The sequence below is a fragment of the Poecile atricapillus genome, chromosome 7 (genome assembly GCF_030490865.1).
Source record: "Poecile atricapillus isolate bPoeAtr1 chromosome 7, bPoeAtr1.hap1, whole genome shotgun sequence".
Classification (NCBI taxonomy): Eukaryota; Metazoa; Chordata; class Aves; order Passeriformes; family Paridae; genus Poecile; species Poecile atricapillus.
In genome coordinates, this window is record NC_081255.1 from 23,939,327 (window position 1) to 23,967,049 (window position 27,723).

Genomic DNA, 27,723 nt, shown 5'->3' on the forward strand with positions numbered 1-27,723 from the left:
TGGGGGTGGGAGAAAGCATTATCTGATGTGGAAGTGGGAGTGTGGAGTATAGAGGGGAAGTCCTGTCTGCCACCTCGAGCTGCTGGCTGGGAGGCAGAGCTCCTGCCTCACCCTATCCACCCTTGGGGGACCCCCCCCCAGTTCACTCAGTGATGCAAGGGGAACTAACAAGGTGCCCACCTAGGGCAAAGTACACAGGGCAAAGCCAGCCGACCTCTCTGTGCCGTGGACATTTGCTGCCTTCCTGTCCACTGGGGGACAGTGCTTTCTTTCATCCTCCATCCTCTGCCTTACCTCCAGCTGGTTTTGTACATCCAGGTAGGGCAAAGGAGAATTCCTCAGAACCTGGCTGGCTGTTGAGCGCCAATACTAGGCATCCGAGGGGAAAAGAGCCGCACCCATTAGGCGTGGTCCCCCACTCTTCAACCCCTCCCTTCCCCCACATGGTTCCCAAAGAAGGGCACAGCGGGACACAACCTCAGGAATATAAATCTCATTAAAATCTAGGATACTTTAGAACTCTACACCAGGAGAGACACTGGCACAGGCAGCACTGCCCAGAGACACTGGCACAGGCAGTGCTGCCCAGGGACGCGCGCGTTATTGCTAACAATTAGAGGTGAAGAGTAGCGGCGTGGCTCGAGGGGCAGGGCACGGGCACCATGCGGGAACCTGCGCCCCTCGCCGCAGCACGACGGGGGGCTCGGGACAGGGAGCTGGAACATCCTGCTGGGGCTCGCCGCCCACCGCCTCCTGCCACTGTGCCAAGCTGTGCCATGTCCCTGTGCCAGCCTCGGGGCTGCAACATAGGGAGCACAAGGTGCTGGCTGGGAGGGGAGCAAGCGGGGTAGGAAGGGTCTCATCCCATCCACCCCAAATCAAGAGCTCCAAGCCCTTTGGCTGGAGCTGGAAGACAGATTTAAAACCGCCCGGCCTTTGCCAGTGCATCCTGTTCCACTAATACTGGTTGGGGACTGAGCATCCCCAGATGGCTCGGAGCGAGTGGGCTGGTGCAGCCCTTCATGTCTCCGCTGGTACCTCATGCTAAGCAGCAGCTGGGGGAGGCCAGTCCATCCTGCTCCCCCTTAGCACCATGGAGGGTCCTCCCCTGCCAGTGCTGGGGCTGCCAGGGAGAGCTGGACCTCATCCCTGTCTGGTTACCCCCCGGCCAGGCTTAAGTATTCCCCAGCCTCCTGCCCCACTGTGGGGCAGGCAGCGGCATTGGGCTGTCCCCACGCTGCTTGTGGCTGTGCCCAGCTTTGCAGGCAATACCTGGCCACCCAGAAGGGCACCCACAGACCCCAGTGGGGCCACAGGGTGGAGGGGTGCATGGAGGGGAGCATCCCAGCTCACTGCCTGCACAGCCCCGGCATACTGTGCATATGTACATGCCCACATACGCCACGTGTGCCCATGCTGTGTCTGTGAGGGACACACGTGTACACGTGTGCTCTAAGTGCTTGTGTCTTGTGCCGTCAGATCCCCCTGCCGGTGCAAGCAACATGCTTGCCCCTCATCTCCCTGTGCTGGCCTGGTGCCTGGCAGCACCTCCTGTGAGAGCCAGTAGGCTCTGAGCCACAGTGGGTGTGCACCCAGGCTGAGGGTCCCTGCAGTGCCAACCCCTGCCATGATGGCCTTGTGCACACACAGGCCGAGGGCGATCCTGGCATGCCCAACCCTGGTCCCACCCCACGTCCTCCCCATGGGAAGGTCAGGAGGGCACCCCATGGCAGGGCAGGCTACCTGGCTTAGGGAGGAGGGGGTGGGAGCCTGGGAGCATCCCACCCCCCCCATCCTGTGCATACGCCCAGGTCAAGGCCCCTGCAAAGTGCCTCTGGCTCCCAGCCCTCCCGGGGCTGTGCCCCCTCCTCTCTTGTCCCAGCGTCGAGCACAAAGGTTACCGTAAACACGAGGGTTAACGAACGCCACGGGGGCGGGGGCGGGAGGGGTTAACCGGCGAGGAGGTGGGGGGGTCTCGGGGATGGGTGCTGAGAGCCCCCAAGGTCCGGTGCGGCCCGGAACCAGGCTCCGCCAGCGGAAGGTGCAAGAGGGGTTAGAGGGGGTGCGGGGATTGTGGGGGGTCACAGTCTGGAGTCCTGGCTGTGGGCTGAGCCATTGCTGCCCTGCACGGGGGATGCAGCCGCTGCCTCACTCTGGCCCTTCTCTGGCTGCAGGGGCTGCACCTCCAGGTGGGACTCGGTGGAAGGGCTGAACGCCGGGGCGTAGCGCCCGCTGCGGTGCTCTGGCAGTGCTGGGCCCCAGTCCTTGCTTGCCTTGGTAGCATTTTTCAAGCGCTAGAAAGGGAGAGTGATGGAGACAAGATTAGCACCCACCATGCTCCCCTGCCCCAGTCTGCACCAACATGCCAGCAGCTTCCACGGGTGCACACATGTGCTGCCCTATGCATGCTGCCTGCACACAGCCACTACTGACAGCTCCACTGAGGTCAGAGACAGCGACAGCCTTGATGGCAGCCCTAGGTGGGACACAGACAAAAGGGTGTAGCCCCTGGCTACCCACCTCAAGAAGTGTGTCCCCCTCAGAACGGCACACTTTGTAGATGGCGTAGATGGGGATGCAGATGACGGAAGAGAGCGCCATGAGGAAGCCGATGCTGATGGCCCAGGTAGGGTAGACATACTCATTGTAGGAGATGGGCCGGTACTGGATCACTGTGAAGACCAGGATGAACTGGGAAGGGATAGGCAGGATCAGCCAGTGGGGAGCAGCCAGCTTGCTCTGTGCCCCCACAGCTTCCCTGCTCTGCCCTACTGCTGCTCTCCTGAGCCCAGCACTCTCCTCTCCAGGGAGTGCCGTGTCCAGGTGAGCTCCTCACCCCCTTCTCCCACAGCCCAATGCCCCATGGCTGCGATGCTCACAAATATGATGGCAGGTGAGATGAAGCGCCAGCAGATCTGGAAGAAGAGCGGGGGAGGAAAGCCCAGCATCATCTCAATGTCCTTGAAGTAGTTGCGGTGCCCTGGGGAGAAAGGTGACTGTCAGCCCTGGTGGTGACCTGAGCCCCCTCACCACCCAGCCGGCTCCAGCCCCAGCGCCATCGTGGTGGGACCCACGAGCTTCCCCAGGCCACAGCGCCCGACTGGGCAACTGCCTCCCCATGTAGCACAGAGCAAACTGCTGATTGGCCAGATGTTGGGGAAAACCCTTCCCCATTGGCTGGCTGGATCAGCCCTACCATCTGATTGGCTGCAGGCAGCTGCACCTACCATAGATGTACATGATGGCCACACACATGATGCAGGAGATGACCACCAGGGAGAAGCTGGCAGCATAGTTGTCCATTAGCAGGAGCCAGTAGATGCCCGCCTGGAAGACAAACGCAGTGGCACAGCTGCCCCTGCGGTACCACCGCTGCTGGCAGGGCAACAGCACAGCTGTGCTGACTGTGCTGGCAACACAGAGCTCAGATACCACCCCCACAGCTGCCAGAGCCAGCATGGAGACACTTAATTCTGAAGAAGGTGGCCATGGCAATGGCACCCTGTGGCAACAGTCCCATGGTCACCTACCTGTGTGGTGAGTGGGACACCCAGCAGGAAGCCAGCCACAGCCACTCCCAGCGTTACAAAGGTCTTTTTGCGGATGATCCACTCGTTGCCCACCTCATCCACAATGGCTGTGACCAGAGTCTCCAGTAGGCAGAACTACATCGGGGGCAGAGGGTGCAGCATGTCAAAACCTTGACCCCTCCGTGCTGCCCCATCTGAACATGCTGGCCCCACCATGACCTACCTGTGTACCCAGCCCCAGGAGGATGAGCATAAAGAAGAAGAGAATGGACCACAGTGGCGAGATGGGGAGCAAGGTGAGGGCCTCAGGGTAGGCGACGAAGGCCAGGCCCGGCCCGTGGTCAGCCACCTTGGAGACATCCACACCCAGGTGGTTGGCCATGAAGCCCAGGATGGAGAAGATGACGAAGCCAGCATAGACACTGGTAGCACAGTTGGTGATGCTGATGATGATGCTGTCCCTATGGGAAGAGGAGTCAGGGTCAGCAGTGACATGAGGGCAGTGGCAGGGCTCTGGGGGACTGTGGTCGGGCACTCACCGGTAGCAGTTGTTGTTGAACTTGTTGTAGGAGGCCATGGTGATGAGCCCGCCCCAGGCACAGCCCAGCGAGTAGAAGATCTGTGAGGCTGCATCACCCCACACCTGTGGCAGTGGGATGGTCAATACTGTGCCCTCAGCCCCGCTCAGCCCTGGCTGCCTGCCACCCTTCATCCCTGCTCACCTTGGCATTGAGGATCTTGTCCCACTGGGGTGTCAGGTAGTACATGATGCCAGTGACGGCCCCCTCCAGCGTGATGCCGCGCACGAAGAGGATGGTGAGCACCACATAGGGGAAGGTGGCCGTGAAATACACCACCTGTGGGGCAGCACCTCAGTGAGGTGGGGATGGGGGCAGGGGTAGGCACACAGGCAGGTGTGGCTAAGGTGTGGCTATAAGCTAGGGTTATGGTCCAGGGTGTGGAGCGACAGACCAGGAGGAGGACATGGTCCAGAGAAGGGACTACCGTCAAGCAGATGGGACCATGGCCACATGGGAGGAGCTATGTCCAGAAGGGATGTGGACAGGTCACAGAGGTGTGGCCTCTCCCAGAGTGGGAGCATACAGAGAGCAGGGACAAAGAGGAGGAGCTGTGCCCAGAAGGGATGTAGACATGTCCATCTATCCTGAAGGCATGTCCACACTGACAGGAAGGGGCCTGGAGAGGGAACACACAGGTACCTTCCCCGAGGATTTCACGCCCTTGATGAGGCAGAGGAAGACAACGACCCAGGAGACACCAAGGCAGCCCAGGAGGGGCAGCCGCACCTCGCCCAGGTTCCCGATGTCATCCGACAGGTTCAACACATACCTCCTGTATGGGGAGGGGGCAGCAGCGTCAGTGGGGCCCAACCATCATCACCTCCCCCATCCCTGACCCCAGGCCCCGGTACCTCCAGTACTCCTCACTGGGGCTGGTGCGCTTCTGGGTGGTGTTGAGGAGCTGGGTGATGTTGAGGGCAACACGGCTGGAGAGGTTCCCGTCCAGCACCCCAACGCAGTCGGGCGTGTTCCAGGGGTTGCTGCAGTACGTCCAGGGCAGCACGCGCGTCATGGACACAAAGAAGTAGTAGAAGGCAATACAGATCACCACGTTGTAGTAGATCCCGATGTATGTGGACACCACCATCATCCCGTAGCCCACGCCTGGGAACAGCACCGGGGAGGGGTGAGCGGCAGGGTGCGGCGGCACGGGCACGGCGCACAGCACCAGGGGTTGTGGCATGGGAGGAGTGGAATGATTGCGACGCTGTCAGCAGCCTTGCAGCCATGCTGCGGCTCCATGCCTGGCTTTGGCGCAGGTGTGTGGGATCCTCTACCTCCAGACAAACCTAGTGGTGCTGAGGGTCCGCTGGGACACATGGCAATGCACACAGGCTGCAGGCAAACCCTCGGGGTCTGCAGCCTGAAAGAACAACTGGGTGGGGGTCACTCCTGACTACCATGACTAGGTTTGCAGTTATGTGGTGGCATGTGACAGGCCACATGAGCACAGGGAAGTGCACCCCAGGCTCAGCATGCCACTGCACAGAGCACACAAGAGTGTCTGCATCAGCTGCTTGCACTCAGACACGACATTGTGGACATGTCACCTGGCAGGCAGCCTGCAGGTGTGGGCCAGGAGAGCCAGCAGCATGGGAGCACAGCGGTAAGCCAGGAGATGCACCTGGAGCAGGGTCCAGCCACGGCAGGGCAAGCACATGGGCACAGCACCTGCTAACTATGGTCCAGGGAGGCGACTGCAGAAGCATGCCCACAGCTGGACATGCCAAAGTGTGTTCAGGGGACCTGAGTGGCCTCTGCAAGAGTGATGCGCTGGGGACACGTGTGGCATATGCAGGGATGTGTGTGTAATGCCTGCAGTGGATGCCAGCGCGGGGCTGGAGTTTGCGCAGGAGATGCAACGCGTGTGCAGAAGCACGTGTAATGCGTGCAAGGGATGCCAGGCAGGCTGTGCAGGGTAGTGTAGCCAGGGTGGGCATGTGTGTGCAGGACTGCACGAGCTGCAGGTGCCTGCACTGGGGCCATGGGGTGTGCCAGAGGTGTGCGAGCATCCCATGGTGTGTGAGCACCACACCAGCTGCTGGGCACTGTGACAGCAGGTGTCCTGTGCTGGCCTGTGCCAGTACAGACAGGCAGCTCCTTACCTTTGAACATGGGGCTGACCCTCCAGACGCCAAGGCAGCCCTGGCTGGCAAACTGCCCAAAGGAGAGCTCCATGAAGAAGAGGGGGATGCCGCAGAACACGAGCATGATGAAGTAGGGGAACATGAAGGCACCTGGTAAGCAGGAACCAGAGGATGGGTGTGTGAGCAGTAACCCCAGGCACGGCTGTTCTTCCCATGCCCTGCACCACCCCAAGAAATACCATGCGGGGTTGGGGTGCACATCCCCACACCTGCACAGAGGAGCCCTCCTCCCCTGGCCACCTGACACCCACCTCCCCCATTGCGGTAGCAGAGGTATGGGAAGCGCCAGACGTTGCCTAGGCCCACGGCATAGCCCACGCTGGTCAGCACAAACTCGATCTGGTTGCCCCAGTTGCCACGCTTGACGCTCTTCTCCTGCTTGCCCTGCTCCCCGGGCACGGCGCCGTTCTGCAGAGAGATGCCGTAGGATGTGTCAATTGGGGACCCCCCTGCTGGCCCCATTGGAAGGGTGACAGCCGCCGAGCAGGACTGGGAGGTCCCCGGCATCCTTCCCCATCCCACCCCCCTGCCTGTCCCCGCTGCCCGCCACGCACAGGCAGTGCCAAGGAGGGGGAGGGCAGCGGTGTCAGCCCCCCCCAATGAATGGCTCTGCCCAGAGCCCGGCTGCAGCAAAGGGAGAGCCTGCAACTCATACAAAGCAGGCCCAGGCGCCAGAGCACAAAGGGGCCTCTGTTCTCATGCCCCCCCCCCTCCCCAGAACCCAGTGAGAGAGGTCCTGCTGGGTGGCCACTGCCCACGACAGGGGGGGAAATTGTGAGACCCCCGGGTTGAAACAAAAGCCCCTCTTGATGGCAAGTGAGGTGCAGTGATTAGACCTGGCAGGGGCGTGGGTACCCCCCTGGAAAAAGCACCCTGCTTCAGCCAGGGTCCTGCTGCCAGCTCAGCACTAGGCAAGGGCACCATGCTTGGGACAGCTCACAGGGGGTCCCATGCAGTTGGGTCCCCTGCATGGACTGCCCCAGTGCCCAGCTGTCTCTCACTGCAGGTGACTTGGGGGGCAGAAGGGCAGAAGGGGGCAAGAAAGGGCGCTTTGTGCAGACTGCCACACAATGTGAGCTCACACCGAGGACAACAACAAAGGAGATAAGTGCCTGTCACCCCAGCAGGGATGGTACCCATCACCCCATGGTTCTGTCCCAACACAGTCCTGGGGCTGTACCAATGTCCTGCGTGGATGCTGTGGAGCTCTGGTAGGTTAGGCTGAGGGTAGATGGCATTTTGCAATGCAGGGGTGCCCCAAGTCCTTCCCTCCCCACCTGAGGCCAGGTGATGGATGGCTGCAAGGGGTGAGGGTGCTGGTTGCCAGTCCATAGTCCCACAGGTTCCATGCTCCTGCAGGAGCAGCACAGGGTGCCAGCAGCCCTAGGAGCCTCTCGGAACTCCACAGCGCTGGTCTCACCACCACGGACATCCCAGAGCCCGTGCCCACCTCATGCCTCTCCCCATGTGCCCCCCACAATGGCTGACGCTGGCAGTGAGTGGGCCACAAATGGGAGCCGTCACTTTGGATCTGCTCACGCCGGCGGGGCGCAGGCAGCAGGCGCGGTGCACCTAACCGTATCATTTGATTAGGGCCGGCACAGCCGGGACGTGATGCCCAGCGACTCCGGCACCGCGCTGCCAAACAAAGCCATCTGCTGTGAGCGGGGCCTGCACGCGCCGCGGGCTGCGGGGGGGCTGCAGGGGAGCAGGGCTGCAGGAGAGGGGCCAGGGGGGATCGGAGGGCACTTTGGGCAGGGCTGTAGGGACACTACGCTGCCGTGCCCAGACGGGGAACCGGAGTGCCCCCACCTGACCCTGTGAGCCAAGGGTCTGTCAGAAACGAGCTCACGGCAGCTCCAGGTGCTGGGGGATCTCCCTCCCAGAAGAGCTTCTCACTGTGGGGTGCTGTGCAAGAGCAGGATGCAGGGGTCCCCGAAGTGGGGAAAGGACACTGGCAGTGTCCCCATGCCAGGGCACGCTGCCCACTCGAGCAGACTGATCCGATCGGGAAGCCTCTGATTAAGCTGCTTGCACTAACGAGGCTCCTAATGAGCAGCACAGCCAGCAGGAGTGGGGGCAATGCTCCAGCCTCCCTGGCAAAGGGTCTGGTGAGGGGACCAGATACTCTATATGGCCCCAACTCAGCCAGGATCCCTGGTGCCCACAAGGAACCTCATCCCTGTTCGAAGCCATTGGTCTGCTCAGGTCACCCTGGCTTCACTCCCAAGCCTCATGGAGCACCCCAAGTTTGAGTTGCTTGGCACCAGTGCAGTGAAACCGCCAGGCCTGTGCTGCTCCCTCCTTTCCTACAGCACTGGGCTTTGGTGCACTTGTCCCCAATAAGGGGGCGGCCACATGTGTGTCCATGCATGCACAAGCGAGCACACGTGCGCAAACACTTGCATGCTCACCCATCAGCTCGCTACAACCCCCCCTCCCCAAAACTAGGAAGGTCATCCTGTCCTTTACACTCATTAACCACCCTCCCAACCCCACATGGTAAAAGAAGGGGTGGATAGAGAGAACCCAGACATCTGGAAAGATGAAACTCTCCCCTTTCCCTGCTGTTGGAAGGGGACAGAGCTGGAATTCAAAGGGAGAGCTGCCACCCAGCAGCAGTGCAGTCTCTGGGGGGACTAGGTCCTGCTCCCAGGCCCCAAATTTTCCATGCATGTAATCCAATGCAGCTTCAAAGGATGCCTGGCTTGGGTGATAACAACAGGGAGAAAAGGAAGGATGCCACAGGCACCCCAAGTATTTCCAGAACGGAAGTTCCAAAAGGGAATATCCAAAACAACCCAAAAGGAGGCGTTCGGGGTGCCCAGGGCATCCTTCCTCCCCTTCCCCAGGGAACCCCCCATATACCACGGCCAAAACTTCCCCAGCCCAGCAAAGCAGGAATCATCCATCACTCTGCCTGGCACCAAGGTCTTTCTCATGCTAAGCAGCATCGCCTCACACAATGACAGCTTGGCTGGGGTGCCCGGATGCCCCCCACTTCCCTAAGGGGCCCTGATTTATGGCTGGTAAGCTTGTGATGGTGGCAGGGTTGATACTGGAAGGGGATGTCCTGAGGGGAGGAATCTCCAGCATCAACCCCCTCCTCTGTTTTCCTAATTCAAACTGTCCACATGGGGGTATGCCAGCCCAGCAGAGGCACTGTGTGGGGCACAAACTTTATCCAGCCCCCATGAACCAGTGAGGGACCCCCAATTTCTCTGTCCAACCTCCAACTGCGGGGCTGTCAGGGCTGGTCCTGCAACGCCAGCAGAGGATACCCGTACCCCTGATGTCATCAGCCTGATGTCATTGATCATTGCCATGGCAATGGCAACAAACTCATGGCTGTTTCAGGTAGGGGCTGCTGGAAGATAGAAAAATATGCTAATTACATAATTTACCACAATAGTGGCTCTTCTGGTGCAAGAAAGTGGGGTGCAGGATGTTGGAGGCAGATGAAACCCATCCCAAGGTGGGGGTCCCAAGGGATGGAGGGATGAGGTCACTTAGAGAGGGGGTGTCCTGGGTGCCCTTGCTGATCCTGGGTGCTGGGGGCCCTATAATCAAGCCCTGCATTCCTTGTCCCTGGAACATGGGGTAATGAATCCACAAGTGTCATCCCTACATCAGAGGTTGCTGTGCCCTGCACATCTGACTGCCAGCCTCACCAGCATATCCTAACTCTCCCTAACCTCTCTCTTTGGTGCCCAGCTCCATGTTTGCTCCTGTCCCGGTGTACCAGAGGCATGTTGTGGGGGAAAAGGCATCTGGCATGGTGCTGGGGACAGTCCCAGGGCTAGGGTAATGCAGGGACGAGGGGCATGCCCAAACCCCAGGACCTTCCAGGACTATTACACAGCCTTCTCCATCCCTCATTGCAGAAGGCTGTCCAGCCCCAGTGACAGCCCCGAGCCTGCTCCATGAGCCACCAGAACTCCCCTGCGGTGCCATGGGGGGCTGGGGCAAACTTTGACATTGCTCACTAATGTCCATGAAAGGGAAGAGGGAAGGGGGGCAGAAGGAGGATCTTCTGCTACACTCTGCCGCTGCAGCACTGAGCTGTAACCCAGGTGCTGTGCACCTCTTCTACAAAATCGGTTGATTCCAGGGCTAACAAACACACAACTGTCAGGCAATCTCTTCTTCCAACACAACGGAGGCCACGGAGGGTTTTGGTGCCATGCTCTGCCCTCCCTCCCTGGAGCACCCCACATCCAAGGCTGTGGGGCTTGGGGGTACCTCTCCAGCCTGTCATGGCACAAATCTATAGCTGCAGCTCAGCCCTGCAGAGCCACCACCCCGAAGACAGTACAAAGGGTTTTGGAGAGCCAAAAGTCTCCGAAGTGGTGGGGAGACAGCACTGGCACAGCCATCATTCCACTTGGCCCGCCCCCCACTCTGCCCCCCAGACCCTGCTCTCACCTGCCCACTGACCTGCTGAGAGGGTCCGAGGGGGCCTGGCTGCTCGCAGCTGCCATCCGGGGGCCCAGGCTGGACGGCTCCGTGAGTCCCCAGCTTCATTGGCACCTCGGGCTCCGGCGCAGCAGCAGCCGCCCGCCCTCCCGCCTTCCCCCGCCCGCTGCCTCCAGCGCTTGGCACTGCTCCCCACTTGCCTCCCAGCCAGGCTCGGCCCCCTGCTGCCCGCCCCGATGCAGCACCGGCACCCCACCATGCCACCTGCCCTGGCACCATGCCTGCCTGGCCCACCCCGCAGGCACTGCCGTGCCTCTGCTACCCCCACGAGCTGTACCCCCACGAGCCAGGTGCCCTTCCTGGCTCGTGTAGGCAGGGCAAGGCAGAGCACAGCGGGCTCAGCCCTGTCCCACTTAATGAGGCCTCATTAGCGGGGTCCAGCTGCTCACAGCCCTGCACGCTCCAGTGGGCAGCACTGCCCTCCCTGCGGGCACCGCTGCCCGTCTGGTCAGGGCCAAGAGCTGCTCTTGGAGCATAGCAGAGGATGACATTCCCTCAGAGCCCCCTATTTCCATGCCTCAACATCCCAAGCCCCACACATGCATTCCCGCCCCTATGCCCACCATCCACGCAGCAGCTTGGCCCTGCATGCCCAATCCCAGCCCTGGGTATTCAAGGGCTGCAGGAACAGGGCATGGCCCTGCTGGGGGATAGGGGCACAGGGACAAGCTTTTCTGCTGGCGTATCTCCAGCCTGATGCCATGCTACTTCACTCAACGTCATACTGGTGGTGACATCATGGGGCTTCCATGGCAACCCTTACAAGGTCACTGCCCCAAGGGGGACCATCTGGCTGGCAGGAGGGCTGTGCCACGACCCCTTCAGTGCCCAGGCACCCCACAGCCTCCCTGCTCACCCCTTTGCCAGCACGAGGTGGGACCCTGGTGGGGTGGTGTGTCCCATAGGAGGACAGGCAGAGGGTGCCCTGCAGCCAGGCTCGGGGTGCCCCAGCTGCTCCCAGCCCTGTGTCCCGGCTGGGGAGTGTGGCCAAGGCGCCAGCGACGCATGATGGTGCACTGAGGGCGGGGGGACGGGCCGGCGCTTTCGGGCGACCATCTGGGGTCTGGGCAGCAGTGGCTGCGGGCACACACGTGAACAGCACACGTGTGCGGGGTGGGCACTCAACCTTCCACATGCCAGCACCCAGGGCTTGTTCCTGTCCCTTACTGCACCAGCCACATGTCCCACCCATGGGATGGCAGCACCCAACTGTGTCCCCCAAGACGTGCAAGCCAAGAGTCACCCCATCCTGTGCCACCCCCAGTGACCCCAGCCCAGTCCTGCCCTACATGCAGCCTGGCAGGTCTGTGCTCGGACACCCTGCAAGGTGTGTGGGCACCTTGTGGGCATCCCTCCATGATCCAGTTCAGCTGCAACACTTTGTCTGGGTCACCTGTGTGCTACCACCACATCTTGCCCTGGGCATGTTGCACCCCCTGCCCCTTAGAGCAGCCTGAGCACAGCACAGCAGGACCCACCACCCTGTCCTGCAGATGCCAGACCCTGTGCCAGCCTCTCCCTGTGGAAGCAAAATGCCGCTTCCTTGGCAGCCCAGCCAGCAGACAGAGGGGACAGCCAGCTGCACAGAGCATGCTGCTAGAAATAAAGGGCCTGCAGTAGGACCCTCACCTAGCCTGGCATTCTGGTTCCCAGCCTGGCTGGCTGGTGGTGCTGGGGCTGAACTAGAGACATGGGTGCATGGGGGATGGTCCGCAGGTCTTCCAGCCCCCCAACAGAGCTGCAGGGTGACTGGGGTAGAAATGATGCCCAGGGACCTGTCCCAGTGCCACTATCCCCTAGCTGAGTGCTTCCCGACAGGGCTGCCTTTCTCCGGCCCCATTCTACCAGGGCAGACATGATTCTCCCTGGGCGTTCAGGCAGAAAAATCCCCCGCCAGCCCCCCCATCACTGCCCCTTGGTATTCCGGGAAGGGCTCCCGCAGCCAAAAGCCACTTCCGCAGCTCCTGCCGCTGGTCAGTGGCACTGCGCCGCTGGGGGTGTCTGGAACAGGCAGGGACCCCCCAGCCCTTACCCCCCTGCAGTGCAGTGGGAGCAGCACCCCAGTGTGTAGTCAGGGTGGCCTTGGGTGACAGCAGGAACCTACCTGAGCTGGGCAAGCTGCAGCCAAAGGCTCCCTGACTGTGCCAGTAAGGCAGCCCTGGGAGTCAGGAGCCACTGGCAATGTTGGAGTCTGAACAAAGCACCCCAAGGACAACAAAACAAAATGTCCTTAAAAGCCTGGGAGGGAGAGGCAGTCAGGCCCTCCCCTGTGGCTCACAGAGATCCCCTCTGCCCAGCTGCACAGGGACTGATCCAGCCCCTGGAGCTGCCCTGCAGTCCATTGGGTATCCACAATCAAAGCATTTCTGGGGCTTGGGAGAAATAGGGTGGGCACGGCCCCTCCCATCTGCCTCCTGTTTTGAAGTAAGCATTCAGAGCTTCAGCAGGGCACCCAAAAACATAGACCCTGCAGAAGCAGTACACATCACCCTTATTCTCCAGGCCCCAGGTGACAGGAGGGGAAACTGAGGCACAGCCACACATCACCCACCTGCTGCTTCCATCACCCCTGTCCCTCCCCCAGGTGGGGCACAGCAGGCACTGTAAACTTGTCCAGCCCCAGGCACTGCACACAATGCTGGGCAGGGGTTGCATGCTGAGAGCCTGGCTGGACTAGGGGTGGTGGAGGTGGGAGCTTCACCTGCAGGCAGGGATGAGAGGACAGGCAGGGACCAAACTTTACGAGGTTACTGGCAGGGCCCTGGAGGCAGGCCAAGGATATTATGTTCCTTTCCCAGGGACTCAGGGAGTTCAGTAGTCAGAATCTGGCCCACGGAAGCTCCTCCTGGGGCTCACAGGATGCAGGAATGGGAGGCTTCAGGACCAGGGATGCTCTGACAGGGACCTACCCTTCTTCCCACAGACCCCGTAGCAGCAATGCTCTGTGCAGGAGTAGCCTTGCATCCTGCAAACAGGAACCCAGGAAGAGGTCTCAGAGCCAGGGTGGCCAACACAGCATGTGTCAGACCCTGTTGTACCTGACACCCTGGCCCTGGTGTGGTCAGGTGGGCTGGTCAGGTACTTCTGAGAAGCGGGTTAAAGATTTATGGGGAGTGGGTGGACACTCCAATGTCTGGCTCTCTGACATGGGTGTCAGGCTCAGCCCACGCCCCAGTGCAATGCTGACTGCCCTGGTCATAGCAAGAAAACATCAATGGCATGGAGTCAAGGCAAGCGCCATGTGCAGAAGTGTGTTCCCAAGACAGACCCCTGACTATGCCCAGATACACCCTCAGCACCTCCCTGTTACCAGCACAGGGCTTCTCCAGAAGAAATCTGCCTTCCTATTCCACCAGCTGCCCCAACCCCTTCTCTGTTGGGGGCAGGATGGGCGCTGAGCTCCCTGCTGCAGGCACAGCCGGCGGGGCCATGCTGGGACACACAAGCAGAGGAACGGCGTGCACGCGGGCGCGCTGGAAGCACTTGCTGGAGCATGCCGCTCCCCTGGCTCTTGGCTTCCCAGGCAAACCCTGGCTCCCAGCCCTCCAGCTGGAGTGTGCAGCTATTTCAGGAAGCCCCCCGGGAAGGGGAGGGCCCAGTGACCGTGTCAATCTCAGCATTCAGCTCCCATCCTTTGGGAAAAAGGGAAAAAGCCAAGCCTAGCCTGGGGTCTCACCTGCCCAAGGCAGCACAGCAGCCTATCACAGGAACCTGAGCTCCACAAGCATGGGGCCGTCGAAGCCTTCCAACAAAGACATGCAGCGGGCACATCCAACATCTGCCCAGAACACCAAAGCCACCCCTGGCACACACAAGTGCACAGAAGCTCACAGCACCTTGCAACACACTGCTTATGAGGATGGCTGGCTCAGGCGCTACACTGGTGCCCAGAGAAACCCTCCTCTGCCAGTGAACCATCCTACCAGCCCAGTCTCAGACAGCCCACTGGGTGAAGGCAAGGAGAAGCACCCACAATCTATGCCCCTCTGTGGGCACCTGGCTTGGAGGAACACCTGCACCCTTTGCTGACAACAGGCTGTAGAGTTGCCTGTCTGCAGAGCTGGGGTGGGTGATAAGGCTGGGCAGAGCGCCTGAAAACAGGCAGTATCATCTCCAGGCACAACAAGACACCACACCCGAAGAGCCCCACAGGCAACAGGTTCATGGAGAGAGAGCATCAGCCCAAAAGTCATCATGCTAGGAGAGCATCACGTTGCCACACCACCAAATGGAGGTCCCAGGAGGGCATACCAAGTCCTACAGGAGCCCCAGTGTCCTGGCTCCCTGCGCCAGGTTCTCTGGGTCCCCGAGGCAGTAGCGCACACCATTCCGCTCCCCACACCCCTGCACTTACCAGCAGCCCCTCGCTGCACTTATCAGCCATTCCTGGAGGCTGGAGCACGGTGCCGGCTGCCCAGTGCAGGGTCCCTTGACTGCCCGCTCTCTGTCGCGCTGGCTGCAGCACCGGCACTAGCGTCCTTCAATCCACCGTCAGAGCAAGCTGGGCAGAGGGGAGAAGACAGCAAGAGAGATGTGACTGGTGGGGTGGGCACATCCCCACCCCAGGCCTCCCCCTCCCTCCAGGAACTGGGGGGCTGTGCCAGAAGAGTCACTCCCCTCTACCTGCCCACTGGGTAGCAGGACTCCTGGTGGAGGACACAGGGCCTGGGTCTGGGTGAGTTGGTGGCAGGGTCTCTTCCTGCTGGCTCCCAGCCCCTGCAGCGTCTCTGAACCCCCTGGCACCCACACGAGTGGCGGCTCCCAGGTGTTTCCCAAGAAGCAGTTAAAGATTTACCCGGTGTGGACAGACGACCTTGCGGACAGCTGGCTGCTGGCCCCCCGGCTGGTGGGCGTCAGGGGCCGCGGGCAGGAGTGGGGGCCCCTTGAGCTCTCCCCCGGCGAGAGATGAAGCTGAAGTGGCTGCAGCACACGACAGCGCCGGGACTGGGCGCTGAGCGGGGCCAGCGCAGGGCTCAGCTGCCGCGCAGGACACAGATGGGAAACGATTGCCTTCTGCCCCGGTGCATCGCATGCACGTGCAGCGCAGGGGGGCCGAGCCGCTGGGCTCTGCCGGGTGCCAGGTGCTGCTGGACAGTGCACGGGCACAGGCATCTGTCTTCACGGCCCTCACCCCTGCCCCAGCCTGGGGCTGCTGGAGGCCCCAGGGGAACACTGAGACCTGACCCCACTGGAAGGGACAGACGCTCTTGCAAAACACCAGTTTGATTGTCTGTGCAACAAGCACTGGTGTTTGCAGATCCCACACCAGTGCTCAGTACCCTTGCTGGCTGAAAAAGGACCCCTGACCTGCACCGAGGGTCTCCAACCACCGCCAGCAGCAGTCAAACACCCCAGAGCCTATCCCTAGGCTGCCATGACTCTGAAGCAATCAGCAGAAGACTTTAAGACATAACGAAGGAGCGTGGCCAGTGTAGATAAGGGGCAGGAATCCAGGGGCTGTGGTGTGAGCCCCCAGCCCCTCCAGCGCAGACAGGCTGCTGGCAGCAGATACCGTGGATCCTGCACCCCACTACCAATGCACTGCTCAGCAGTGGCTGCATTTCCAGGGGAGCTGAGATGTCATCGCTGCCACAAGCCTGGCTCCTCGCATGGCACAGGGACCTCTCAAAGGTGGGAGTGCAGGCTCAGTGGCCAGACCTCCTCCCCATCACACACCTACCGCCAGCCAGCCAAAAGCTGCCCAGCCTGCGGCCCTGAATTCACACCGGGTACTGATGCCCCGGGAAGGGGGTGTGCCCAAGGGGCCGGACGGCTGCCACTCCCCTCGGGGTCTGCCAAAGGCTGATAAGCCTCCGTGAGCACCGTAAATGCCACTGGCATTGGCTCCCAGCCTGACAAGGACCGAGCGCGAAGCCAGCGGTGGTGTGGCAATGGGAAGGATGCAAGGATGCCCGAGGCTGCAGCATCCCCTGGCACAGCCCAGCAGGGACAAGGATGCAAAGCACTGGTGCCACGGGGTGGCTCTCACAGGGCTGTGCGATGCCATGACCAGAGGGCAGCGCAGCTCGTACCCAGAGCCGGCACGGGTGACACCCTGGAAATGGGGACACCTGGGCACCCACGGGGGCTCCCGGCAGGATGTCACACCTCGGCGCGGGGAAGCAACCCACGGCACTAGCGGAAGGCCACGGATGCCCGACTGAAGGATGGAACCCCCGTCCCTTCCCGCCCGGCAGGCGGGCGGCCCGATGCACCGGTGCAGCCGCTGCCACCTGCGAGGCCATTTCTTCCGCCACCATCCGCCGGGCCCACCGCAACCGAGGTTTCCCGGTGCCCACGGAAGGCGGGCAGCGGGCCGGCCTGCCGTCCCCATGCTCCCCTCCAGCCCCGGGACGGCACCGGCGGCAGCCCCGCGGGCAGCGCCCGCCGCCCGGCTCCCCCCTCCCGCCGCCGCCGCCGCCGCCCGGTGCAGTACGGTAGCGGGGGGGGCCCGGTTACATCAGCCGCCACGTGGTGGCTGCTCCGCCGCCCCGCCCCGGCACATGCCCGTGGAAAATTACCGCCAACCCCCCCGGCCCGTCACCGAGCCGGGCCGCCCCGGTGCCCGGAGCCCTCCCCGGGTGCGGCAGCGGTGCTCCCGCCCTGCGCGCCGCGCCCCCGCGCTCCCCCGGCACCGCGCCACCGCGCCGCGAGAGCAACAGATGCGGGACCGCCCCGCATCCCGCTATCCCGCTATCCCGCATCCCGCTATCCCGCTATCCCGCTCCCGACATCGTCCTGACGGGTGGCCGCTCCCGATGTCCCCGAGCCCGCTGCTCCGGAGGCCCTCGCCGCCCTCGTCCCCTTCCCACCCCTCTTCGGCAGCCCACCCACTCCTCCTCCCGTCCCATCCCCAGCGCTGCCACGGCTGCTGGACGGGCCGGGCACCCGGTGCCGGCGGAGGTGTGAGCCCCTTACCGTGCCCATGCCGACGCCCGGCCCCTCCCGCCGCGTCGGGTGGACCCGCGGGGGCGCCGCTCCTCCGCGCCCAGCCCGGTGCTGGTGTCAGTGCCGGTGCTCCACCAGGCCCGGAGCCGCCGCCGCCGGTGCTGCCGAGTTAATGAAAGTTTGGAGGTCGGTGGGGGCTGGCGCCGCCTCTCGCCCCCGCCGCCGTGCTCCGCCCCCCGCTTCGCCGCGCTCCCCAGCGCCCCGCCTCGGCACCCGCACCGCGCCTCGCCGCACCGGGGGCACCGCGGGCACCGCGGAGGGCGAGAGCGCACCCGCTGCGGCGGGCACACGGCTACGTATGGCACACACACACACCCGTGGGCACACGGGCACACACGGGCATGCTGCACGCATGGGCATGCACGGGCACACTGCGCTTGGCACACTTGGGCACGCACATGGCATACTTGGCACACATAGCCACCGGTATCCCACATTGCAGCCCACAGGCATGTGGACGTGGAGGGGCATATGCAGGCTTGCCCAGGCATGTGGCACATGTGAACATATATGGCGTGTGTGGTTACACAGAGGCTCCCACATATCCCTGCACACACATATCCCTGCACACACGCGTTTTCACACACAGAGGAACCGCCACATGCAGCGTGCACACACTGCCAGGGCATAGCGCCATGGCAATCCCGGGCAGCGGGACGGCCACAGGCTCCAGCCAGGATGCATGAAGTCATTCTGTCAGTTGTACATGTGTGCATTGTGTGGATGTCCATTGCACACGTGTGTATCACACACCTGTGCGTCCATGCCTGTGCATGCTGTAGCAAGTGTGCAGCACATAAACACATACATGCATGTAAATCTGTACACTTATTCCTATGTGGTTAGGGGTGTGTACACATGTAGTTGTACATGTTTGCATCCATGGGCACACACATGTCTGGGGCAGCTACATGAGTGTGCAAACATTCATGCCTGCGCATGTGTGTCTGTACATGCATAGGCACATATGTACACATGTACGGGTACATGGGCACACGTGAACGTGCACGTACACAGGTGTGGGTGCATGCACTGATACACATGTTCCCATAAATACACGTGTGTGTGTATGTTTCCCCATACCCATGCGCTGGTGCACACGTGTGTGCAGCCAGTGCACGCCCCCACATCCCAGGCCAGATGTTTCCAGTAATGCATGACGAGTGCGCCAGGGGCCACCCCTTGTTTGGCCTCTCGCCGAGGCCTCTCTGCCCTCCCCTCTCTATCCCGCTGGGCTTCCCACGTGCTGGGATGTGTGCCTGCTCTCCAGCACCCTGCCCTGCTCCCTGAATCCCTTCCAGTTCCTGTACCTTGGGGCCTTGGCACTGCACCCTGCATCTTCAGGAAGGAGCTGTTTTGGGGAGCGTGGCAGGGGTGCAGCCCAGCACCCCAAGTACAGCCCTTCCCACATCCCACTGAGAATCCTTTTTGCCTCCACAGCCCTGCACACCATCCCAGAGCTGACCTTGCAGTGTTCCAACCAACTTGGGAAGCGTCCCTTACCTGTCTCTCCACGGACCCCTGCTGTCCCTGAGGGTTGCTGCCTGGTTAGGGAAATCCTCCGCAGGGATGGGGTAGAGGTGGGGCAGTGTCCCGGGTGTGTTTGTCCAGGCCCCACTGCAGCAGTCTCACCAGTGTGCTGGGCTGCAGGATGGGAGGGAGCGCAGTTATGCACCAACACTGCTTTCGTTTCTTGAGTGTGGTAAAGCCAGAGTGAGGGCTCCCAGAGCAGGAAGGGGAAGGCAGCAGCAAAACCGGCGGGTGCTCAGGTCCTCCCACACCCTCCCAGCACCTACGCATGGCTGCTCTGCACAAGGAGCCAGGCTGCTCACTAGCACCCTCGCTCCCGGCTGCGTGTGGCCTCACACTCTACCCTGCAGCCCAAATCCTGCACCCAGAACCTGAATCCAGCATCCCACACCCAGCTTCCTGAACCCAGCATTCCACACCCAGTGTCCTGTGTCAGAGCCAGAATGTGGCTGCAACCCACACCCCTGCCCCAGGATCTGGGCTTTGGAAATGAGCTGCCAGCTGTGGAGTTGATCCTTAAGGGATGGATTTCCATGGATGAAACTCGTGCTTTCAAACACCCTTCTTAGGATCTCTCTCACTTTCCATGCATCTCCTCAGTGCACTGAACATGGGGAAAGAGGAGGAGGGGCCCTGCAGACCCAAGTGGATCAGCAAGGGTCTGCTCCTTCTCTGCAATCTCCAAGATGCTGCAGCATCTTCTAGCAACCTACACCTGGGTGCAAACACCTCCTTCCTGGGAGCCTAGCTGCGTGTCCTACCACGCCAGTCAGAACTTTCCTGGGCACTCCTGGTGCCCAGAGATGCAGCAGGAGCAGAGGCCAACTGTGATCTGTGGGGTGGGAGACTGCAGTGCCAAAGGGGAGAGGTGCTCCAGCCTGTACTTGTGCGCCCTTCAGCCCTCTCTCCTCATCTGGTAGCAATCATCCCCCCATTCCCCATCTTGGAGCACTCATCTCTTTTCTTCCTCACTATTGCTCCCCTAGGCTGGCAGGCATCACAATGTCCCCTAAATCCTCTCATGGTGCTGGGGCCACAGCACCCCTACACCAGTGCCATTCAAATGCGTGAGTCTGAAAACTTCCGCCTCTGTGGGCAGGTGCAGCGACCTCCTGGCGTCAGTGCCATCTCCGTGGGGGACATGGGTCACCATGGGGGTGGCACCACTGCCTAGGCAGCACAGCCTCTCCTCTCCTATCTCCACGGGTGCTGTTGCCTGGGAAACCATGGGCAAATGCGGGCAGGGATCCAGAGGGGTGAAGGGTGGAGAGGAAATGCCAGCTCCCAGCACCTGCGAGAGGGATGGGCTGGTTGAAATACCAGCAATCTCTGAAGATTTCCCATGCACCAGGCCTGCAGCATGGGCCTGTGATAATCCCCAAGTGGTTGAAGCCCTGATGTGGTCCAGGGCTAGCCCTTGAGTTCAGGTGTCCATCAAATACAGCAGGACTTAATGCTGTCCCTGCTGTGTGCCTGACATGGAGGTTGGCTCTCCACCTCTGCAGACAGACCCTGGGGCTGTGTCCCAAGCACTTCCTGAGCACCATGAGCCCCAGAACTGCTGGGTCTGGATCTGGCCTTGAGGTCTCCCTACGGTGGGATGCTGTATGCAGAACTGGGGGCTCCTTACCCACTCCTCCTGGAATGACAGCTCCAGTGCTTATGTGTATCCTGGGATAGGAGGCAGGGGAAGGTTTAAGTTCATCTTTGGCAAGATGGTCCATCACCAAAATCAACCAATTTTCTTTTAAACAATCTTCTTGGATTCTTCTTGGAGGCAGCTTACTGCTCCCCAGCCTGCAGGTCAGCCCCAAAGGGCATCAGGCTGCCTGAGGAGCTGCAGAGTCTGGGAGACCACACACTCTGGAGTGGTGGTCATCCTGGTCCCCCAAATTCCCACTTGTGCACTGGAGCCTGGAAAGGAAGGGAGCCGGTGGGGAACAGCTTCTGCCTTCAGGATGGGAGGAATGGAGATAGAAGACCCTACGCAGGCTGGCTGTGCCCACTCTGGGGATTTCACAGCTGGCCCTGTGTTATCAGGAAGGATGCTGCAAGAGGAGCACCAGAAGGGCCACAGAGGAGCCACCAGCTCATGTTATGTCCTCCCAGCTTTCCCATCTTTCTTTTTTCTCTGGCATGTCATCTCTATCCTGCCTGACATGTGGAGAACTGAACTGTTCTATGACAGCATTTCATCTCCTGCCCCAAAGCAGCCATGATAGTATCAAAGCTCTCGGAAAGCCCCCAAAACTGTCCCTGATTTGCCAGCAATTTGAAGCCACCTTGTGAGAGCTGCCTTGCTCCCCAGCACAGATCTGGCATATTTGCAATGCTGTGAGGGCAGTGCCATGCTCCTGCTCTGGCCCCGCTCTGCATCCTGGGACCCCTGTCCCTGCTGTGCCAAGGGCTGCCCTTCCCCCAGCCCTGCCCGAGGCCTTAACAGCAGCTCACACCCTCTCCAGCTTCCACTGAGAGCCCACAGCCTGGGTGGGTGCCAGGACAGGCAAGTGACATCGGGAGGAAATACCACAGGCATCATTGCTTGTGGTCACAGGGAGCTGCATCCCCAGCAGCTCCTGGGGACTTTCCACTCTCGTGCCTGCGTGCCTGCTAATGACCTGGGAAAATTCCCACACAGAGTATCCAGACAGCCTGGGAGAAGCTCTGGCTTGGATGGGCAGAAAGATGGGTGTGGATGCCCAGGGGACAGCAGCCACAAGGGTTGAAGCCAGGCCCCTACACTGCCCCATTGTGCCCTCCCTGCAGCTTTGGCGGCACACACAGCACCCAGCTCACAACACAGAGCTTGTGTTTAACACCATGGTTACGTGTGGCTGGTGGGGACAGTCCTGGATACAGACAAGGATTTCACTGCTAGGAGGTCATACTTTGGCTTCAGGTCCTGAGGCTGTTGTTCCTCCCTCTGCCCTGGTGACACCTGTCTGGGAGGCACAGAGTCATCTGGATGGATTCAGCATCACCCAGGCCAGTCCTGCACTGGGCTGCTTCATCCCTGGAATGTGGTTCTCGCCTAGGCGTGGGGGTAACAGGGTGCTGCTCTTTTGTGGTCCTCCTCTCCAAGAGCAGCACCCAGGTCCTTGCCCAGTGCACTGTGCTTCAGAGAGCATGACAGCTGGGGTGCCTTGGGCTGCCCAAAATAGCTATCCCTGGTCCCCCACTGCCTGGCCGCTAGAGGCTATCCCATAACAGCACCCCACGGACCTGGAGCCAGCTGGAAGTGATCACTGTAATGCTCAGCCTGCCACCCATGGGCTGCAGAGCACCCTGGACTGGGACAAGCATCACCATAGGGCCTGTCTCCTTGCCATGACCTGGTGCACCCTTGGGCACTCTGCCTGGGGAGAGTGTGTGGCTGTAGCCCTGGGCCTTGTCAAACCCACCTTTGCCCCCCAGACAGGGATAGCCAGTGCCTGAAGGTCCAGCAGGGCTTGCAGAAATGCTCCCATCTCCTGTTGCAACTTGGCCGCCAGCCACGTGCTGCAGGGTGCACACCCCCCCCCATCTCCCAACCCCCATCCCCTTCCCCATCCCCTTCCCCTTTTGCCTCAAGCACCTTCCTCTCTCTGGCCTGGCCAGCTGGCTCTTGGGTCCTGGCAAAAGGGGGTGGCATTGCTGCCCTGCCCAGGGCTGGTGCAGAGTCCCTAGAGAGTGGTGGACAGGCAGGGAACCAGGCATAAGTCACACCTGGCTGTTGAGGCTGCACTGGGCAGCATCCCTGGGGTAGTGGCACTCCCACAGAGAATGGGTTGAGGGACAAGAGACAATGGCTGCAGGAGCCTTGCAAAGCAGCAGCCAGTACTTGCCCCTATATGACATTTGCCCGTTGTGCAAGTCCCTGGAGAGAGACTCCAAAGCCGTTTCCGTTGCATCCTCAAGGGCGGTGAGGAGGACGAGGTCCTGTCCACCCAGCTTACCCTGTAGTCTTCCACCCTGCATGACACAGGGGTTTCAGTTCCCTTTGGGGCATTTCCATGACGTTTCTCCTCACCCATCCTCTGTCTTCTGATGAAATTCCCTTTGGGGAAATCAGCCAAGCATCCCCATGGAGGAGGGACACAATGACATCATGGAGGCAGGAGCCCTAGGAAACAGCCCAGCATTCCCCAGCAGCTCTGACAGACTACAGCCGGGGTGCTGCTGTCCTCCTGGCAGGAGGAGTTAGTGACCCATGGAACAGCATGTCTGCACAGGCCCAGACCTTTGCTGTGGGAATCCCTTGGCTCCAGGCTAAGCTCATCCAAGTTAGAAACCAGCCTGTAACAGATGAGTCTGCAGGGAGCTCATACCTGGTACCTGCCATGCACACATCTGTGCCTTTATCTGAAACAGCAGCAAGAAGTTCTCATATCAGCATCTTTCTTTTTGGCAGTAAAATACTGAAGAGTTGTTTTCTTCTAAGGAAATTCCATAATAGCTCAAATGACTAAACTGGCATAACCCTTTCTGCTGACAGGGTCTGCATGGTGTGCTGTGTGTGGACTGGAGATCTGTTCTAATGTTGTGGGCCACTTGGGGTTCCTGCACATCAAGGGATCTAAGATTATCTACAGTAGTCTCTGTGAGCTCTATTAAATACTATTTTAAATGTCAATTAAAGAATCTGAGTGCCTTTCTTACTGGAATCATAACAATCTAGCACATTTGTGTGTAAAACAGACACCAACTGCATTAGGAGTGGAAGTCCCAGAGTGTGAGGGGGCTGGAGAGCTCCATGGTTGAAGCCCATGGACCTCGGGACAGGTAATTTTAAATAGAATTCCTGGTGCTGGCAGAGATGGGTGTGTTCTACAGCTGCTGCCAGCAGGTGTGCTGGGGACTCCCTAAGCGGCTGGGAGGGGGATGGATCTCCCCAGCACATATCCAGAGAGGTGGAGGCCATGCCAGATGGACAGAGCTTAGGCAGCACCCAACCTTGCTCATAGGGAGTCACCTCTCTGCCCTCCTGTCCCGCAGCTCGCCCCGTTCTGTGCAGGGGACCCCGTGGACCTGGGGATGCTGAGCATTCACACTCACGGGCAGAGGTGCCGGGGCCTGAAGGGGAGCTGCCGGCAGAAGGAGGAGGAGGAGGAGGAGGAGGGCCGGGAAGGAGCCGCGCTCCCTCTGCGGACAGCTGCTGCTCACTGCAGCCGCCGGCAAAGCAGCGGATCCCCGATCCTGCCTGGCTCCCATGGCTCTCTCAGGGATCCTTTTCCCTCACAGGCGGTGGGCACAGCCCGGCGTGTGTCCCTTAGCCCTCGCTGCTGGCAGGTACGAGGGTTGTCTCCCTCTGGGTTGTGTCCCTCGCCTGGTGTGTGCCGGTGCTGCCGAGCACCCATCACCCCTGAAACCACAGCAGCTCACGTCTCCCTGTGGAGAGCTTGTAGGAGCTCCACGTGTACAGCTGGAGGGAGGGAGGGAGAGCAGATAAAATCAGATATCACAGCAGATAAAATCCAGATAGCCCTACTGAGAGTGTCCCCAAGTCTGAAAACAAGCTCTGGAATGTCTGAGGACAGGGATAAGCAGCCTCCGGGCAAGGCCAGGCTCTGCCATGCAGAGCTGCCTGTCCTAGGGACACTCACCCCAGCAAGCTCCACCGTGCAGCTTTGCAGCTGTTAATGTGACTTGGCAGCAGTAAGGGAAGCAGGGGACAGAGGGGACAGCTGGAAAAGACTGAGAAGGATGGCCCAAGCCTGAGGACCAGCTGGGTACATGGTCCCCTTGGGGTGGGGTGAGGTGCTGGAGAGATGGGCATGCAGGCACTGTTCAGGCTGACCAGCCCTAAGCTCCCACAGCTCAGAGACAGAGTCCTTTAGGACTTCTTTCATCTGTGAGGCAGGGATTTTAGGACAAGCTGGAGGTAAAAGGCTTGGTGTCAGAGTAGAATGAAGTGCAGCACATTTATGGAAAGAAACGGGGCTGGCTGTCTTAGCTGTCAAGGACAATCACAGGCTGGTGGGCATCACATTTGTCCTGGAGAGCCAGCAGAGTTTGAGATGGGATCTAATTAATAAAGACTGAGTGGGTAGGGATCCTAATGCATGTTGCCTTTGCCTCGTGTAAACTCGACCTCGCCTGTCCAAAACTATTGAGTCCCTTTCCAAGACAAGGAATTAACTTGTTAAAGGCACTGGGTAGACCAGCAAGGAGACTGGTAAGATGAGCACGGTGGCACGTCCACACAGCACGGAGATGCAAGTGCTAAAGGGTGCTCAGCTGAGTGTCCATGGCACCGCACAGAGGGTCCACATGGGACAAGGGACAGCCCGGTCTGTGGGTGCCTGGGCACTGCTCTGTGCTTCAGTGCAGAGCAGGGGAGATGCCAAACCTCTTCTCTCCAGACGATGCTGTAGCAACGAGGACAGAGCCACACGTGGAGCAGCTGGAAACTGTGGGAGCAAAATGCCGCATTTCGGCCAAAGCTGGCTGAAGGGGAAGAAGGGAGCCTGGCTGGCAGGAGACCGTGCTGCCTCCGGGCTGAGGGACCGCAAACCGCGGAGCTCCGACAGCCGGGAGCGGCAGCGGGGAGCGCCGGGTGTCCCGCTGCCGGCAGAGGGAGGCAGACACCGCGGCGGAGCGGGGCATGCTCCGCACGGCCCCGGCCCGGCACAGGAGGGACAGGAGCGCAGGGGCACGGCCGGCTGAGCCGGGTGGCACAGCGTGCCCCACGGCCCCGGGCTGCTCCCAGCCCACCCGGCTGAGCTCTAGGCTGTAGTTTCGGGAATATAGCCCCAAGAATGTTTCTGACCCAACAAGCAGCCTCACATGGCACTGAGCACAGGGATCGGAAAGTGTCACTTTGTGTCAGAGGAGATGCGGGCCTGGCACTGGGGTCCTCACTGCATGGGCACGGAGCCTGTGCCATCATCTTCAGAAACGCTGTCCCTCTGGGGTGCAGCCTCATCCTGTCTTCATGAGAAGTGCTGCTGTCCCCACAGCCATGCTCCAGTGCCTCACAGCCCACAGTGGATGTCAGTCCTGGAGGTGACAGTTCCAGAGCACATATCTGGTGCTGCTGGTGTACCCACTGCCTGAGTTGGTGTGCCAGATCAGACTGCACCAGGAGCTCCCTACGGCCGTCAGCACTGGATGGTGTCTGGGTGTGTCCCCAGCTAAATTTAAAGGACTTTGTGGTATAAATATCCTCAGTCATAAATAAACAGAGGCTAGATGTTTATCGGGGCCTTCCTGGCAGCCCCGATCCAACATGCCAGGCACCCCTCACAGTCCTCCCCAGGCTGTCCCCTCTGCCAGAAACACAGCTGGGTTCTGCACAGCCCTACAGGGACAGGGTCACAGGCTCCTGCCCCGCACCATGGCCCTGCTTTGGTCCCACCAGGCCCTCAGCAGTAAAGATCCAGCAGGCACTTGCTCCTGAGTGGATGCTGACTCCTACAGTTTGCTGGTGGGAGTGGGAATGGCCCCAGGCCCTGTGCTGTCACCTGCCACCAGCCCTGCTTTCCTGGCTCCCTGAGAACAAGTTTGTGTGGGGACACAAAGGACTGAGGTTGGCATCCTGGCACCTGCTGTTGCTGGTGTGGGCACCACTATGGGGGCCTGTGCCACCAGTGCTGGAGCCCAGGGGACCCTGAGGCATCCTGGGCCTAACTCCAGCTGGTGCATGGAGTGTCCCTGGCTGTGCTGGCACTGCCCCTTGGACACTGACCACCATGGGACCACTGTGGGTCAAGAGCCACTGCCACCATTAGGGGTGAGGCCTGGACCGCAGTGGGGGAAGGAACAAGACTACAGTGTGGAGTTTGAGGTGTTGTGGGAGAGCCAGGAATACATGAAAGGAGGTGAGGACCAGGCAGAGTGGCAGGAGCAGCTTCTCAGCAGTGGCAGAAGGCTCCCATGGGCTCAGCACCCATGTTTCTCCTCATTGTTCCTGGACTACGAATTTCCAGTCCACTGCATCCTGCGTGTCTCAAGATGTCCTGCTGTTCACTTTCATGGTCCTCTCCAACCCGCCCAAGCTGTGCTGCACAGCCTTCCTACCCACAGCTCCCATCATGACGCCTCTGAAATCCTCCTGTTGCACACAACAAGGGGCTGCATCTTCTCTGCACCCCACAGCTGTGCCAGGAACATGGACTGAGCTGAAGAAGGATGCTCTAAAGGAGATGCTGCTCAAGTCAAGCCTCATTGTGCTGTACTGTGGGGTGGTGTCAAGATTTAACCCCAGCTGCCAGCTAAGTACTACACAACTGCCTGCTCACTTTCCCTTCCCATTCCTCCACCAACAGCATGGGGAGGAGAATCAGGAAAGAAAATAAAATAGAACTCATGGGTTGTGATAAGAACATCAGCCTGTGGGTATGCTGAGCTGTCAGCAGGTTGGCCGCACCTTGCAGAGGTGTGAGAGGAAACCTCTGGCACATCCGCTCCTGGTAAAAGGTCACCAGAATTTGCCCAGAGCTGGTCCCCAGCACTGTCAAACCGTTCCTGGCTAGCTCAGATCCATCCTCCTCACCATCTGCAGCCCAAGGTTAATGAGTACCTCCAGGGTAC

General features: G+C 60.4%; 1 protein-coding gene across 3 annotated transcripts; it reads right to left on the bottom strand.

Moving 5' to 3' along the window:
- Window positions 1-478: 478 nt before the first annotated feature.
- Window positions 479-17,817, bottom strand: SLC6A9 (solute carrier family 6 member 9). Of its 3 annotated transcripts, none has more exons than XM_058842461.1 (14): window positions 17,653-17,817; window positions 15,089-15,235; window positions 6,510-6,666; window positions 6,217-6,348; window positions 4,963-5,215; window positions 4,751-4,883; window positions 4,253-4,387; window positions 4,070-4,173; window positions 3,754-3,991; window positions 3,531-3,665; window positions 3,228-3,327; window positions 2,880-2,980; window positions 2,521-2,691; window positions 479-2,294 (listed from the first exon to the last, which is right to left on the bottom strand). In XM_058842461.1, the coding sequence occupies exons 2-14, from the start codon at window positions 15,116-15,118 to the stop codon at window positions 2,082-2,084; spliced, it is 1,902 nt and encodes a 633-aa protein (XP_058698444.1). In that variant the 5' UTR covers window positions 15,119-15,235; window positions 17,653-17,817; the 3' UTR covers window positions 479-2,081. The 3 variants fall into 3 exon arrangements, with proteins under 3 accessions (XP_058698444.1, XP_058698445.1, XP_058698447.1); XM_058842462.1 differs by lacking the exon at window positions 17,653-17,817 and adding an exon at window positions 15,358-15,513; XM_058842464.1 differs by lacking the exon at window positions 15,089-15,235.
- Between the last annotated feature and the right edge of the window lie 9,906 nt (window positions 17,818-27,723).